This window comes from Erpetoichthys calabaricus, chromosome 4 (genome assembly GCF_900747795.2).
Source record: "Erpetoichthys calabaricus chromosome 4, fErpCal1.3, whole genome shotgun sequence".
Taxonomy (NCBI): domain Eukaryota; kingdom Metazoa; phylum Chordata; class Cladistia; order Polypteriformes; family Polypteridae; genus Erpetoichthys; species Erpetoichthys calabaricus.
This window is the reverse complement of record NC_041397.2, coordinates 10763344-10779564: the sequence shown is the minus strand read 5'-3', so window position 1 is coordinate 10779564 and position 16221 is coordinate 10763344. Positions and strand designations below refer to the sequence as shown.

The 16221-nt window shown below is 43.9% G+C and overlaps 1 protein-coding gene across 2 annotated transcripts in view; it reads right to left on the bottom strand.

Moving 5' to 3' along the window:
• The window catches only part of myo16 (myosin XVI), a 774098-nt gene that overhangs the window by 33008 nt on the left and 724869 nt on the right, over positions 1–16221 (bottom strand). For both annotated transcript variants that reach the window (XM_051926297.1, XM_051926296.1), the window contains exons 33-34: positions 9493–9654; positions 3588–3679 (exon numbers count right to left, since the gene is read on the bottom strand). In XM_051926297.1, coding sequence (XP_051782257.1) covers positions 3588–3679; positions 9493–9654 — 254 coding nt within the window. The remainder of the gene's footprint in view (positions 1–3587; positions 3680–9492; positions 9655–16221) is intronic.

Below are 16221 nucleotides of genomic sequence, written 5' to 3'. Positions count from 1 at the left end.
TGTTTTTTCTGTCCACCCTGGCCATCGGACCTTACTCCTTTATATGTTAATTAATGTTGTCTTATTTTAATTTCTTATTTTGTCTTTTATTTTTCTTCTCTCCATTATGTAAAGCACTTTGAGCTACTTTTTGTATGGAAATGTGCTATATAAATAAATGTTGTTGTTGTTGTTGTCTCTGCCACTTAACTGACAAGATCAATAGCCCAGAAGTGTCATTGACTTGATGCTATACTCTCATTAAAAAGGGGTCCTTTCATTTTTTTGAACAGTATACATTCCCACGACTCCTTGGTTAGTCTCTCAGCTCCAGACTCTTTCAGAGGAGATGTTGACTTTTGTTGAAATTGAGGGGTCGAAGGCGTTAATCAGATACGGAATTACGTTTTCGTTCGACTCTCTTTGCTAGATGGAAAGTTAGCTTCAAAGATTTGCCCTCAATTCCCTGAGTGTGCATCAGTAGCAAAGACCCAACAACTTCTAAAATGGCGTCAACTTCCGACGAAAGACCAAAACGAATGCGCAAAGCAAAATAGTCTGTGGACGACGTTTCACATACAGGATGCAAGTGATCTGGAGATGAAGATCCAAAACAAAAAGTGAGGTATTAGCATAGGCTGATCGGTCTCCAGCTAATCGTGGTGCTGAACACATTTGTGTAGTTGTAGTTCACCTGGGAGGTCTGCCACTTACGATGACAAGAGGTACAAACCAGATTGCATCACATTGCGACTGCCACCGCTGGCCACCTATTGTGTGGAGATAGCCAGGCAGCCAGCCTGCGGCACATTCCTGCTGGCCGTCGAACTGCGCCCATGCAGCCACCACTGCCAGAGATGGCGTACCGGCACCAGCAACAGTAACCACAGCATGCAGATGCTTGATGTGTGAAACCACTGCTTTGTGTGTTTTTTTTGGAAAAAATATTCAGCCCTCAAAGAGTTAAATGAGAATACGTGTTTGAGCACAACCCGCTAAAAACGTGTAGTGAATGGCGGCAAAATCCTGTGATGCAAAGCCTCCACCCACAGGGTTTCCTCCTAAGACACTCGCCTCCGATTCCTCCAGTCCGAGCATTTTAAATCACCCGCCGGGGTTTCAGGGAGAGAACAAAAGATGCTGAACAAAAGACTTGACGCTACCAGAAAACAGAACGCTAAAATTGGTGGTATCCATTCAGGAGCTCAGTAGCACAACGTAAGGGGAGCTTAATAATTGAAATGAGCGTTGTGACACTGAAGACAGACAGACGCGCAGACACGAACACCACCACAGCTACTGGGCTCCGCACGTTTGACTCGGCCTGCCACAACATGTGTTTGTCATTTTGACTATTACTATATGACGGAACAACATCAAATTAAGATTAGATAAACTTAGAAGGTTTGGTCATAAACTGGGAGCCCCAAAAGGATATACAGTACGTCCCATAAATACTTCCACTTCGGATTTCCTAACAAAACCTGAGCTAGACACAAAAAGCATCTGGAAGAATAAAGAATAAAGTTAAGGGGTTGTGATTCATTCAGAACTCACTGTGTAATTTATTAAAATCTCTGTGGAGCACAGAAAGGAATTACTGGAGAAGGCGAGGCAGTCCAAAGGAAACCCCATCCCAGTATGGAATCCGAAAAGCAGAGCACAAGTTCAGAAATCCAGTAATCACAAAAGGTACCATAGTTCCCCTCCCAGAGCGCATTTGACCACCAGGAACGGTGGGAGACCCACCAGATTTATAGGGCGGTGGCAGTGATTGGCAGGTGGTCCTGACTCTTGGGGAATCACCCACAATGCACAAGGAACATAACACAGGCATTGGCAACAAAGCAGATAATCAACAAAAGTAACATTAACAAGATAAATGGACAAGAAACATGACTTTGAACCCTGGCTAGAGGAGAATCCCTGGCTGAAACATGACAGGGTGAAAGGTCGCAGCTATTCTATCATGGCGTGTTTGCATTTCCATTTAGACAATGATGTTCAGCTTCTAGCTTTCTGACGTTGACCAGTACGTGTCGATCCATAAGGTCCTGACTGTCTTCAGATTTCATTGTTCCCTGCACAGACTCAAGGCCCCCCATACTAGAAACATCAAAACAGCCTCAAAACATAACTGAGTCTCCGCCACGTTTTGGCCCACTCATCCTGAGCAAACTGCTCCAGCTGGGTCAGGTTTGACAGGAAGTCTTCTCGAGACGGCATGTTTCAGTTCTTTCCTTGGGTGTCCGATGGGATTCAAATCAGAGCTCCTTGACGTTCTCCTCGGAACAGTCTAATGTGTTGTTCTCGGCCATTTCTGGGTGTTTTTAGCTGAGTGTTTTGGCTCATCATCCTGTTGGAGGGTCCCTGACCTGCGACTGAAACTGAGCTTTCTGATGCTAACCAGTATGTGTCATTCCATAAGGTCCTGTCTCAAGATTTCATTGTTCCCTGCACAGACTCAAGGCCCCCCATGCTAGACACACCAAAGCAGCCTCAAAACATAACCGAGTCTCTGCCACGTTTCACAGCAGCTATGGTGGTCTTTTCTTTGAGAGCTTCATTTTTTCTCATCTGTGGGCACAGAGCTGATGCCAGTTGTGTCTCATCTGTCCATAGGACCTTCTCCCAGAAGTCCTTCCGGCTCATCAATATGCATTTTAGCAAAATTCCAGTATGGTTTATTTACGTGGAGTCCTCCTGGGTCTTCTTCCATTGAGCCCACAAAGCGAGAGATGGTGAGATCAGACACTGGTGTCTCTTTAGAAGTCATCCTTGGCTTTTTGTGTACCATTCTCACCATCCTTCTGCCCATTCTGGGGTTGATTTTCCTGTTGTGGAGAGTTTGGTTACAGTCTCATGGATCTTAAACTTCTTCATAATGTTTGCAACTGTTGTCACAAGAACATCAATCTGCTTGGAGATGCTGGTCTTCTCACCTTTGCCTTTCACATGCTGGTCTGTCGCTTTCTTTTTGATCTCCTCAGATGACTCTCTCTTTTGCTGTCTCTGGTCCATGTTCAGTGTAGCACACACGATGACACAAAACAGCAGAGTGACGGCGTCTCACCATTTATATCGAATGCACGACTGGAGATGTGTGTGATATGAATTTAAGAAAACGGTGAATTGTGATCTTTTCTAGGAGTCCCAACAAAAGTGTCCAGGCCATTTTAGAAGATCTTTGTAGAATAAGAAACCCTTGATCTCTTGTCACACTTGCTTTGCTTTACTTGGTGACATGCAGGTACACAGGGGACAATTGCTTTCCATTTTGTCACTTTTCAGGAGGCACAATAAGCTGTAAGGGGACCACCACATCTGAGAGAAGCACCGCATTCCTGTGCACTGTGAAAGGCGCTATATAATGTGGCAAATCCTCTCCTTCAGCACCCTCAACTCCATCCTAAGGTGACTGAAATGCAGTCATGTTCATGCAGATCGGGCTGATGGCTCCCGTTTGGCATCTTAAGGTATTGAAATGCAGGGGGCACACGTTCATTTGTAACCCCCCCCCGACCGTCCCCCTTTAAAAGTCATCTGTGGCTACAGGCCTTTACGACCTGTTTGGAATCATATAAATGGAATCAATGCAAGTGATTTACCTGACTGTTGTGGCCATCCACGTGCCTCTGACCTGCTAAAGCAGCCGCTGTGGTGTTTGAAGACTTTGGATTTCCTTCTTCTTCAGGTAAACCTGTGAGGGTAGAAGACGAGAGATCGGCAATTTTTAAAAAGAGGAGTAGAGGATTTGAAAAACAAACCAGAGACAAAAAAAAAAAAAAAAGGAACAAGACAAATAAAACACAGACCCTCCGCCCCCCACCCTGCCGACGTCTCCACAGGGAGCTTTTACAAGACCCTAAGCCCGCACACTCTCTGAAAGGTGCTATATACAAAGAGACGAAGCTGAACTATGAGGCCGTTTAGCCCGTCTGAAACCAAAAGGAGGTGAGAATATTAGGGAAGCCTGAGCAGATCAGGGCAGCGGTGGTCTCCCATTGATGAGATTATTGATTCCTTTGTTTTTTTCTTCCATGTTTCATTATTTCTGTGTTTACACCGAACTGCTTAACAAAAGGCAAGAGAATGCTCCCGGATTAACCCTTCAGCTGCTGCCACTTTCATATGTGGAGTGTATTCAGTCCAATTGGCTTTCTTCTTGCTTACACGATGGTAACTTTGAAGGGGGTGCCCACCAACAAGACCCTCACTTTGTTAGATTTGAGCAGGGAATGTCGCCCTCTACACCCTGTTGTTAACCTCAAATTTAAGCCAATGGCACATTGTCGCGGGGTATGTCAGTTTGCCGATCGCAGTCGCTGGTCTTGTCGATGTCAAATTACACGACTGCAAATCGCTTTTACTGACAGTCGTGTTCACCACTTTTATCTCACAGCCAGTAGCGATCTGCCTGCCTGATGGCACTACACTTTTATGAAGGATTAACAGCTGCAGCAAGTTTAGCAGTAATCTCTGCCCTTTAATTCCCTTTTCCTGCCTATTATGGTATGTAAAATACGAGATGTTAGACAGATGAGCTTCTATTCCTCGTCGCTACGTTCTGTGCATTGTACTTCCTCGATGAGCATTCATTGGTTCATTTGGCTGTCACTTCTGCATACAGAGCCCGCCCCTCCGATTAACAGGAAAATCCAAATCTGTTTGATTTTATCCTAGCCAATCACAGACTAGTTGGTGTCAGTCATTGGGCATGCCACATTAGAAAACTGAAGTGTGTCACCAACTGTCTCTTACTCGCCAAAATGATATAAATCCAAGGGTGATCAAAGTGGGTATCGGAGGTCCGCATTATTATTTAATATCACGACTTGTTAGTGTTTCAACTCTGCCATGACAGGTCATTTTTTACTTTCTCGTATACGAACTATTATAATCGTCCAAAAATCCGACCTTGAGATTTTGATGAATTTTGACATTTTAGACCTCCCAGAGTCCGATTTACTTTCCCCTAGAAAAGTATTGGAATCGTCCAAAAACTCGATTTTGAGATTTTGATGAATCTCGACATTTTAGACCTCCCCGAGTGCAATTTACTTTTTCATAGGGAAAGTATTGGAATCGTCCAAAAATTCGATTTTGATGAATCTCAAAATTTTAGACCTTCCTGAGTCCGATTTACTTTCTCGTATACAAAGTATTGGAATCGTCCAAAAATTCAATCTCAAGATTTTGATGAATCTCGATATTTTAGACCTTCCCGAGTCTGATTTACTTTCTCATAGGGAAAGTATTGGAATCGTCCAAAATCTAGATTTCAAGATTTTGATGAATCTCAACGTTTTAGACCTCCCCGAGTGCAATTTACTTTTTCATAGGGAAAGTATTGGAATCGTCCAAAAATTCGATTTTGATGAATCTCAAAATTTTAGACCTTCCTGAGTCCGATTTACTTTCTCGTATACAAAGTATTGGAATCGTCCAAAAATTCAATCTCAAGATTTTGATGAATCTCGATATTTTAGACCTTCCCGAGTCTGATTTACTTTCTCATAGGGAAAGTATTGGAATCGTCCAAAATCTAGATTTCAAGATTTTGATGAATCTCAACGTTTTAGACCTCCCCGAGTGCAATTTACTTTTTCATAGGGAAAGTATTGGAATCGTCCAAAAATTCGATTTTGATGAATCTCAAAATTTTAGACCTTCCTGAGTCCGATTTACTTTCTCGTATACAAAGTATTGGAATCGTCCAAAAATTCAATCTCAAGATTTTGATGAATCTCGATATTTTAGACCTTCCCGAGTCTGATTTACTTTCTCATAGGGAAAGTATTGGAATCGTCCAAAATCTAGATTTCAAGATTTTGATGAATCTCAACGTTTTAGACCTCCCCGAGTGCAATTTACTTTTTCATAGGGAAAGTATTGGAATCGTCCAAAAATTCGATTTTGATGAATCTCAAAATTTTAGACCTTCCTGAGTCCGATTTACTTTCTCGTATACAAAGTATTGGAATCGTCCAAAAATTCAATCTCAAGATTTTGATGAATCTCGATATTTTAGACCTTCCCGAGTCTGATTTACTTTCTCATAGGGAAAGTATTGGAATCGTCCAAAATCTAGATTTCAAGATTTTGATGAATCTCAACGTTTTAGACCTCCCTGAGTCTGATTTACTTACTTGTAGGAAAAGAATTGGAATTGTCCAAAAACTCGATTTTGAGATTTTGATGAATCTCGATGTTTTAGACATCCCCAAATCGAAAGTATTGGAATCGTCCAAAAACTCGATTTTGATGAATCTCGATGTTTTAGACCTCCCCAAATCCGATTTACTTTCCAGTAGGGAAAGTATTGGAATCTTCCAAAAACTCGATTTCAAGATTTTGATGAATCTCAATGTTTTAGACCTCCCCAAGTCTGATTTACTTTCTCGTAGGAAAAGAATTGGAATTGTCCAAAAATTTGATTTCGAGATTTTGATGAATCTCGATGTTTTAGACCTCCCCAAATCCAATTTATGTTTCCCTAGGGAAAGTATTGGAATCGTTCAAAAATTCGATTTCAAGATTTTGATGAATCTCAATGTTTTAGACCTCCCCAAGTCTGATTTACTTTCTCGTAGGGAAAGTATTGGAATTGTCCAAAAACTCGATTTCAAGATTTTGACGAATCTCAACATTTTAGACCTCCCCGTGTGGCACCTTATCAAATGCTTTCTGAAAGTCCAGATAAATAATATCATAAGCTCCACTTTGATCGTATCCTTTTGTTGCCTCCTCATAGAATTCCAGCATGTTAGTAAAACACGACCTCCCTCTTCTGAACCCATGCTGACTGCTTAGAATAACTCCTGTCCTTGCCAGGTGTTGCTCGATCTTATCCTTAATAATTCCTTCCATTAATTTCCCTGTGATGCATGTTAAGCTTACTGGCCTATAGTTGCTTGGATCTGCCCTGTCACCCTTTTTATATAATGGGATGATATTTGCCATTTTCCAGTCCTTCGGAATCTCTGCAGTGCGCAGTGACTTCCTAAAAATATGCGTCAAGGGTTTATATTTGTACTCACAAGCCTCCTTAAGAACACAAGGATAAATATTATCTGGTCCTGGTGATTTGTTCGATTTCAGCTTATTTAATCTGAGCAGTACTTCTCCCTCTACAATTTCCAAATCCCTCAGTACCTCCTTAGTAGTCCCTGTTACCTCTGGGAGGTTATCCACTTGCTCACTTGTAAACACCTCAGAAAAATGTAAGTTTAAGGCATCCACTATTTCACTGTCTGTATCTTTTAATATCCCTTTACTATTTCTGATGCACTTGACCTCCTCCTTGACTGTTCTTTTACTACTAAAATACTGAAAGATTCTCTTAGGGTTGTCTTTCACCTTATCTGCTATAATCCTCTCCAACTGTCTTTTAGCCTCCCTGATATCCTTCTTAATGGTTGCCCTCATGTTCTCATACGCTCTACAATTCACTTTGCAGTCATTAGTCTTATATGCCTTATAAAGCAATTTTTTCCTTTGCAACTTCTTTTTTAAATCTTTATTAATCCACCGTTTAGTTTTTTTTAAATTTTTGATAGTTAATTACTTTTAATTTGAATATGTCTACAGTCAGTCTCCGGGTTATGTACAAGTCAGAGACTGTAGGTTTGTTCTTAAATTGAATTTGTATGTAAGTTGGAACATACAATAGCATTATTTTAATAAATGCTATTGTTGACCGACTGTAATCAAGTGCTCTGCCAATGAATGATGGAGTTTCACCTCTCTCTGACCTTTTTATTATTTCTACTTTATTTTCCATGGTGATGGTTTTTCTCTTCTTTACTGCATCACCAGCACTTGCATCAGATTTGTGTTTCAGAGACATTGTTGAAGGGACACGCGATCACAGCAGGAAGGCACCCGTCGTCAGCCCGTCTGATGTATGGAACGAGACACTACTTCCTGCTATGTACCTAATGGTACAAGCAGGCTTGCTAATGAGAATGAATAGGGGCAGCGAGGGGCGATTCACCACCCGCCATCCACACAGTCACCTCCACTTGCATACAGTATTCTGCCTGCAGCGAGAGCAAACATGGTGCGGCCAAAGGTGGGTAGTGAATTGGCCACCACCGTCACCATTCAACAGGTAGCCACCCGAGGCACACTACAATGCTGCCGTCCGCCGCCCCTTTCACCCTTAATGGCCTCCATTCAGTCACAACCGGGTCACCGCTTGCGGCATCACCAGGGGCAGTGAAACGCCCCCCTCCACCCCATTCAGTCACTGTCCAGTAAGAAGCAGTAGCTGTGGCGGCATGGTGGGCAGGCAGCAAACTACCCCATCAAGCCTCCATCCTGCATACGAGCTGTTGCTGTGGTCCATTCGACTATGGACCCCAGGTCACCACTTGCCGCCCACTGAGAATGAATGGGGTGTGGCTGCCACCGCCCCATTCATCAACCGAAACTGCCCGAGATGACAGTACACTGCGCGAGCAGCGAAATCGCCCACTCCAGCCACCGCTTGCAGCGTCCCCAGGCCGAAGATGATGGAGCAGCACTTACTGAGGAGCCTGCGTCGCGTCCCCCAGACAGATGAAGGAGCAGCTGCGGCCCTGTTCGTAAGTCATATGTCGGATGTCCGTAACTTGGGGACTACCCGTGTATAATTGCACAATCATTGTCTGCTACTCACCACAATAATCTTAGACCACAGTTACATGTGACTCTTAGCACATTCAGCAGTGATCAGTGGTTTTGCAGTCCAGTGATACTGGACATATGTTGCATCATTTGTGTTTTTTGCCCACTTTTCATTCGTTAATAATCTGTTTCATGGGGTGTGACCTGTCCTCTTCATTTTCCACCTCCTCTTCCTCCTAATATGAGCTCTGTCCCTCTACAATTCCCTGCCCAAAACATTCACTGTCTTACTCTGTTGTTCATCGTTTGTCTCCCTGCTGCGTTCCTCTGCATCCCTTTCTCTGACTCATTATCTGCCATCAATGACAGGGGGCTCTTTCAAGGGCTCGCTGTGCAGGTAAGTGTTACGGCACATCTTTTCTTTTCTCTTACCTCTCTAAACTCATAAATAACTGCGTTAAAAAGTAACAAAATAGAGATGCAGCTGTAATGATCATATAGAGATACAAAGGAATTCTAAAAAAAAGCATGTTTAATCCGAGCACTGTTTAGAAACACAGCACTTAAATTGTGCATGCAAAAACACTGACACTTTACCGCATTCAGGGTCACTAGCGACCCCTACTGTTTTAAGCAAATAAATGATCATAATGAAACAATTTTAAACTATTTTGTCAGTAAATTGTTGCAGACAAAATGAATGAGGCATACTGAGAGAACTGTGTCCAGTTGACCCCATGAAATGACCCCATGAGAGCTGTAAACATGATGTCACAGGTCTCTAGTGAGGTATGGATATAAGGGTTAAAGCTAGAATTTTGGAGATGTTGGGCAGCAGGGCTAACTACTGTGTCACTGCGCAGCCTGACATGTACTTTCTTGATGAGAAAAATGTTACTTTACCATTAGAGAGGCGATTTCCATTCTCGACGGCTGCAGACACCGGGGGTGGTGAGAATGACGAGGCCACTTGACTGTTGGCGTTTTTATCTTGAAGCTGCAGCACTGGTCCGGTCTCACTGGGCTCATCCTGGATAGCCAAGTTCATGTTACAAACGTTGGCAGCTGGAAAAAGAGAAATTAGACACAGGGGTTAAACAGTTGTATGGATTGAAGTTCAGAGAATGGCAGACTTCGGCGAGGCCAAACAGGAACAGGCGGATCGCCCTTATTTGAAGTATATGTCCCCGTGCAGCTGTGCAGACATTCCCCCTGTTTATGGCCAGTCTGTTTCAGGTTAATAATGAATAACCTACAGATGGGAATGTGATGCTTGCATTCGTTGTAACAAGGAAATGCTAATATGCTCCACGGGAGGCACTCACTCCATGCAATACATTAGATAGATAGATAGATAGATAGATAGATAGATAGATAGATAGATAGATAGATAGATAGATAGATAGATAGATAGATAGATAGATAGATAGATAGATAGATAGATAGATAGATAGATAGATAGATAGATAGATAGATAGATAGATAGATAGATAGATAGATAGATAGATACTTTATTAATCCCAATGGGAAATTCACATTCTTCAGCAGTCCAGTCTAATTTATCATCCAGCTGCACTCCCAGATATTTATAGGTCTGCACCATCTGCACACAGTCACCTTTGATGATCACTGGGTCTATGAGGGGTCTGGGCCTCCTAAAATCCACCACCAGCTCTTTGGTTTTGCTGGTGTTCAGGTGTAGGTGGTTTGAGTCGCACCATTTAACAAAGTCATTGATTAGGTCCCTATACTCCTCCTCCAGCCCATTCCTGATGCAGCCCACGATAGCAGTGTCATCAGCGAGCTTTTGCACATGGCAGGACTCCGAGTTGTATTGGAAGTCCGATGTATATAGGCTGAACAGGACCAGAGAAAGTACAGTCCCCTGTGGCGCTCCTGTGTTGCTGACCACAATGTCAGACGTGCAGTTCCCAAGACGCACATACTGAGGTCTGTCTTTAAGATAGTCCACGATCCATGCCACTAGGTATGAATCTAATCCCATCTCTGTCAGCTTGTCCCTAAGGACCAGAGGTTGGATTGTGTTGAAAGCGCTAGAGAAGTCTAGAAACATAATTCTTACAGCACCACTACCATTTAAAGGTTTCCTTAATGAGGGACAACTGGGGGTAATGTCGCCCCCCATTCATTTCCATTGATCCATTCTATAAACAGATAATAAAAGTATTTGTCACAATCTGAGGCTCACAAACGTCACTTCATTGGAGCCATTTGAGTTTTATGGTCCCGTGAAACGATTCTCATAACGTGGCGTGTAAATCGTTTTTTCATTTTCTTGTTTTACTTTTTGAGTGATATTTGATGGGAGCACGTAGAGCAGCAGCCTACAAACTCCTTTAGAAAACGAGGTCAGCAAAAAGAACAAAGGGGAGATTTACATTTATTCTAATGGAAACGACAGACAGGTAGGCTGTGACACGCAGCCGCTCTATATTCTGTGGAAAAAATGTGACAGTCTGAAACAACGCTTTCCATGATTTGAAGATATTAATGCGTAGAGCCCGCTGTGAGGCCGTCTCTTGCCCACCATTAGTAGATGTGAAATGTATCAGGGTGTGAAGACTTACAATTTAGAACAAAGAGCTCCAGGCCAATTGCCTGCACAGCGAAGCAGTGCTGTGATCATCAGAACACTTTAGGGAACTAAACGGCACAGCATTTACAGGCCGCAAAACACCCATCCTATGGTGGGCTTCATACTGCGTCTTTCAGGCTAGACAGACGGCACGTGAGCAGCACATGACATTAAAAACCACCCGTTTATGCCGCGAAGGTCCCCCTTCTGCCACCATTGAGGCATGGGCTCTACAAGACCTTTGAAGGTGTCCTGTGGTGTCATCAGCACCCACCACATGACAAACCAACTCAGGACCCCAGGTTAGGACCCGAGTGCAGCCATGCAACGGGTGACACCTCGGCACCACACTAGTTCAGATGGAATGGAATTGTTTGAGGTTTTTTATGGTGGCTGGAGTGCCAATTCTGCCACCAACCACCAGGTTTTTGCTGGGTGCAGATTGACGTCATACACCAAGCTGGAGCAATTTCTGTAAGTTGCGAGGTGGACTTATTTTCCCAGTACATCCCACAGATACTCGAGCGGATTAAGATCGGGGGACTTTGGAGGTCAAGTGAACCCCCAGAATTCTTTGTCACGTTCCTCAAACTATTCCTGAACAATTTTTGTTGTATGGCGAGGTGCACTGTTCTCTTGAAGGAGGCCACTGCCACCAGAGGATACTGCTGCCACCTAGGGGTGTACATTGTCTGCAACAATCTTTAGACAGGTGGTACGTGCCAAAGTAACATTCTCATGAATGGCAGGACCTAAAGTTTCCCCTCAGAACATAGCCCAGGCATCACACCACCTCCGCCGACTTGCCTTCTTCCCATAGTGCATCCTGCTACCATTTCTTTCCATATTGAGGGCTGAATATTTTTTCCAAAAAAAATTCCAAGGAAAAAGTTTTCTGACAAGCATACAATTTCACACTTAAAATCAACATGAAACATCTGTTGCTGCAGGGTGCCTGTTCAGCGTCCCTGGCAGAAGCAGCTGTATGGGGTCAGCTTGATGGCCAGCAGAAATGCGCGGTGGGCCAGCTACCTGGCTAACATCATGCGGCAGGTGGACGGTGGTGGTGATGCAATCTGATTTGTACCTCTTTTCCTTGTAAGTGGCAGTCCCTCCCAGGTGAACATTGCTGTAGGCGCATCAGCTACTTGAACATGTTCAGCACATCGGTCATCTGGGGACTGATCAGCTAATGCTAGTAACTCCCATTCGTTTTCGATCTACATCTGCAGATCCCTTGCATCAAAATCAGAGTCCAGCAAGTCAGAGTCCGTTTCAGTGATAATACGCAAAAAGTTGTCCATGGAGCGTTTTGCTTTGAGCATCTACTTGGGTCCCTCTCCAGATGTCGATGCCATTTTTGAGGTTGTTTTTTCTTTTGCTATTTATGCACGCGCAGGGAATCGGCTAACTTTCCTTCTAGCAAACAGAGTGGAACTAAAATGTAAACGTGGGTTTGGTCGCAGTTTACAGCTGATTACACTCCTCTACTCCTGAATTTCAATAAAAGTCGACATCTGCCCTGAAAAAGAGTTAATAATCTTCTTCTTTCGGCTGCTCCCGTTAGGAGTCACCACAGTGGATCATCTTCTTCCATATCTTCCTGTCCTCTTCATCTTGCTCTGTTACACCCATCACCTGCATGTCCTCTCTCGCCACATCCATAAACCTTCTATAAGGCCTTCCTCTTCTGCTCTTACCTGGAAGCTCTATCCTTAGCACCCTTCACTCATTATACCCAGCATCTCTCCACTCCACATGTCCAAACCAATACAATCTCGCCTTTCTGACTTTGTCTCCAACCTGAGCTGACCCTCTAATGTCCTCATTTCTAATCCTATCCATCCTTGTCACACCCAATGCAAATCTTAAAATCTTTAACTCTGCCACCTCCAGCTCTGTATCCTGCTTTCTGGTCAGTGCCACCGTCTCCAACCCATATAACATAGCTGGTCTCACTACCGTCCTGTAGACCTTCCCTTTCACTCTTGCTGATACCTGTCTGTCACAAATCACTCCTGACACTCTTCTCCACCCATTCCACCCTGCCTGCACTCTCTTTGAAAAAGAGCTAGTAATAACAAGGTGAAATAAATAAATAAATAAATAAATAAAACCATGAACAAAGATGTCTGTACAAAGAAATCAACTAGAGAAGTGGAGAAAAAAACAGAAGAACATTTTTCTGTACCACCATATATAATGTTATAAGTGAATATTAAAAGCCACTAATAACAATAATCCGCATTATAATCATCATCGTCGTCATCATCCTCAACACGAACAAATAACTAATCAGAACTGTACAGAAATGGTGTGCGTTTCGAAAAATTACAATCTAAATTTAATGTAATGTCACTGTTACTGACCTCAGGCCTAGGGGAACCTGGGTCAGGTACAAGCCACTGTTGCTACAGGGTGTAGCCACAGTGATATGGTGAAAAAGCATAAAAGAAGCAGGCAGCAGTCACAAGTCCCAGACCATACTTCTGTTTTTATTTATTCTCCTTTACCCAGAAAATGGGCTTGAGAGTGTCCTGATAAAAACCAAGATCCAGGCCTTTAATGACATCTTGAGCACGGCCATCAGCAGAGTGTCGACCTTGTCGAGAGGTTTACTTACCTCAGCAGTGACATTCATGTCTCTGGTGACTCTTCCTGTGAAGTCAGTAGACGGATTGGGAGAGCATAGGGGGGGTCATGAGGTCACTGGAAAGGGATCTGTGGCGCTCCTGATATCTCTGCAAAAGGACGAAGGTCCAAGCCTTTAGTGTCCTGGTGCTTCCTGTCTTGCTATATGGTTGCGAGATGTGGACGTTATCCAGTGACCTGAGATGAAGACTGGACTCCTTCATGTGTGTCTCTCCGCAAAAAATCCTTGGGTACCGTTGGTTTGACTTTGTGTTGCTCATGGAGTCCCGAATGATGCACATTACCTGCATTGGGAGGGAGCATCAGTTACGGCACCACAGCCATGTGGCGCGTTTCCCTGAGGGTGATCCAGCTCGTAAGATCATCATTGTTGGGGACCCAAGTGGCTGGATTAGGCCAAGGGGTCGCCCACATAACACCTGGCTGTGGCAGATAGAGGGTCAGTTCCGGAGGGTGGGACTGGACCGCGTGTCTGCCTGGGGGGTTGCCAACCGGGATCCCGAGTTGTTTCGCCGTGTAGTGGATATGACAACGCACTGTACCAGTGCATGCTCCCCAACTTGACTTGACTTGACCCAGAAAAATATAAATGCTTCAATCTCTGCATAGATCAACATGACAATCAGTGAAACAATGGTGCCCTTGCCAATTTCCTCTGCATAACAAATACAGTGAAACCTTGGATTGTCATTAACTTCTGTGGGACATGGCCGGCCTTTTATCCCGGCCAGTACCCCCAGGCTGCCAGGTGGAGCCCTTCATGCAACATAGAGGTGCCCTGAGTTCCAGCAGGGCATCATGGACAGTGGAGTTTTTCATCACAGCCCTGCTGGATACCAGGGGAACCTCCAGGGGATGCTGCAGGAAGGCCCAGAGACTATTATGTGCCCTATAACCCGGAAGTACATCGTAGTCATAGCGACAGGAAGAATGACGTGCTTCCGGGGTGAAGAAGAAGAGTTTTTATATGACCCGGAAGTGTTCCTAGTCACGTGGACAGAGAGGGCGAAACACTTCCGGGTCAAGGACTATAAAAGGACTATGGGAAATCCCAGAGGTCGAGCTGAGCTGGGTGGAAGGGTGGCAATGCGTCTGGGAGTGTGGAGGATTGTATTAATTGATTATTGTAGTGATTATTGATTTATGGGTATTGTGGAGTGGAGGGTGCTTTGTGCACTGTATGGTCCAAATAAAACGAATTATTGGACTTTGACCTGGTGTCTGGAGTCAAGTCAGAGGGTTCAAGAGGACGACAGCGCCCTCTATCTGTCACACTTGGATTGCAGGTGTTTTGCAAGACGAGCTAAAATTTTTAATAAATTTTAACTTGATAAACGAGCGAGGTCTTGCAATACGAGTAGTATGTATATGCTTTGTCTGCTGAGCATCACGTGATCGCAACATGATCTCACTGTGGGATTGTGGGTAATAGTCTCCCATGCTCGGTTCCAGTCGGCGTGCCTCACTCATATAGTCAACATCCATATGAGCGTATACTGTTTACTATAGCATGGTGACCGTGTGTGTGTGTTGTAACGTGCGAGTCCCTGTCATGCACCCCAAAACACGAGGCTGAGTCTCAGTACTTTAGCGACACCAGCTTTATTCAGCGTGAAACAGGAACAGCACGGTTATGTATTGTAGCGGGATCTACCGCTCTCCTATACAGAGACACAGCACTCAGGCAGGGTCGCGACCAGGTTAGTGGCCAAGTAATCCTGTGCCCTGCGCATTTATTATGTGTTCCTTGCATCACCCATCGACAGCAGGTGCTTATAACTTGACCGCAATCTTTTATTATTCACTTTGACGGCGAACTGCTACAGCGCTGGGAGCCTGCGGTTGCTTCGGGACGCTCTTCCGCGTGACGTCCCAATGTAGGGGGGAATCACAAAAGAGTTTAGAAACCTTACAGTGCGTAAAGCATTTTTTTTTTATTTTGTGTCCAAGTGTAGTGACTCTTCAGGCAAAACCAACTGTCACTGGAGAGGTCTCCTTATTAAAGTCGCAAAAAAGATAAAGATTCCAGTGAGCCAACAGATAGCAGGGATTCTGTTAGTCAGAGTGTAGATTTTGTATTAATCATTTCTGTATAAATATTTGTGGGTTGTGAAACGAATTATCTGAGTTTCCATTATTTCTTATGGGGAAATTCGCCTTGATATACGAGTGCTTTGAATAACAAGCACGTTTCCGGAACGAATTACGCTTGCAAACCGAGGTTCCACTGTAGTGTAAACACATTTACTTTGATTCAACAATAGTATTGTGGCCAGCTGTCAAAAAGTACTTGATTAGAAACCAATGTCCCCAGAACTTGTTAATTTTCAAAGGAAGCAGACAGTTCTGTATCACCACATTGTGTGTAGATGAGATACTAAATC